At 81.4% G+C, this 527-nt stretch overlaps 1 protein-coding gene across 1 annotated transcript in view; it reads right to left on the reverse strand.

Moving 5' to 3' along the window:
- The window catches only part of LSM11 (LSM11, U7 small nuclear RNA associated), a 13,262-nt gene extending 12,735 nt beyond the window's left edge, over positions 1–527 (reverse strand). The window contains exon 1 of the mRNA XM_027841818.1: positions 44–527. Coding sequence (XP_027697619.1) covers positions 44–527 — 484 coding nt within the window. The remainder of the gene's footprint in view (positions 1–43) is intronic.

Consider the following 527-nt stretch of genomic DNA (forward strand, 5'->3'; position numbering starts at 1 on the left):
CCCCCCGCCCCCCGCCGTGCAGCCCCGGTCCGCCCGCACTCACGGGGCATCCTGGTGAGGACGTTGCGCGGCGCCTTCCTCCTGCGGCCGGGGCGGCCGCTGCTGCCCGGGCCGCTGGCCCCCGCGTCCGGCTCCTCCTTGGTCACCATGAGCCGGCGGAGCCGCTGGATGCGCTCGGGGTCCGGGGCGGGCGCTCCGCGGCGGCGGGAGGTCCGGCGCGTCGAGCCCGAGGCGGACGAGGCGGGGCCGGGGGCTGGGCCGGGGGCGCCCGGAGCCCCGGGGGCAGCCTGACCCCGCGCCCGGCCCCGGCCCCGGCCCCGGCCCCGGCCGCCCAGCCGGAGGAAGCTCTCGTACTCGGCCAGGTTGTTGAAGCAGGGCGCGTTGGGGTAGGGGATGGGCGGCAGGCGCGGCGCGTACAGGGCCAGCAGCGGGTCGAAGCGGTCCGAGCTGACGTCCAGCCGCGGGCTGGGCGGGCTCCCGGGGCTCCCCGCCCTGCCCGCGGCCCCTCGCCGCTCCCGCTCCTCCAT

Source organism: Vombatus ursinus, unplaced genomic scaffold, assembly GCF_900497805.2.
Source record: "Vombatus ursinus unplaced genomic scaffold, bare-nosed wombat genome assembly UNPS02014863.1, whole genome shotgun sequence".
NCBI classification, from domain to species: domain Eukaryota; kingdom Metazoa; phylum Chordata; class Mammalia; order Diprotodontia; family Vombatidae; genus Vombatus; species Vombatus ursinus.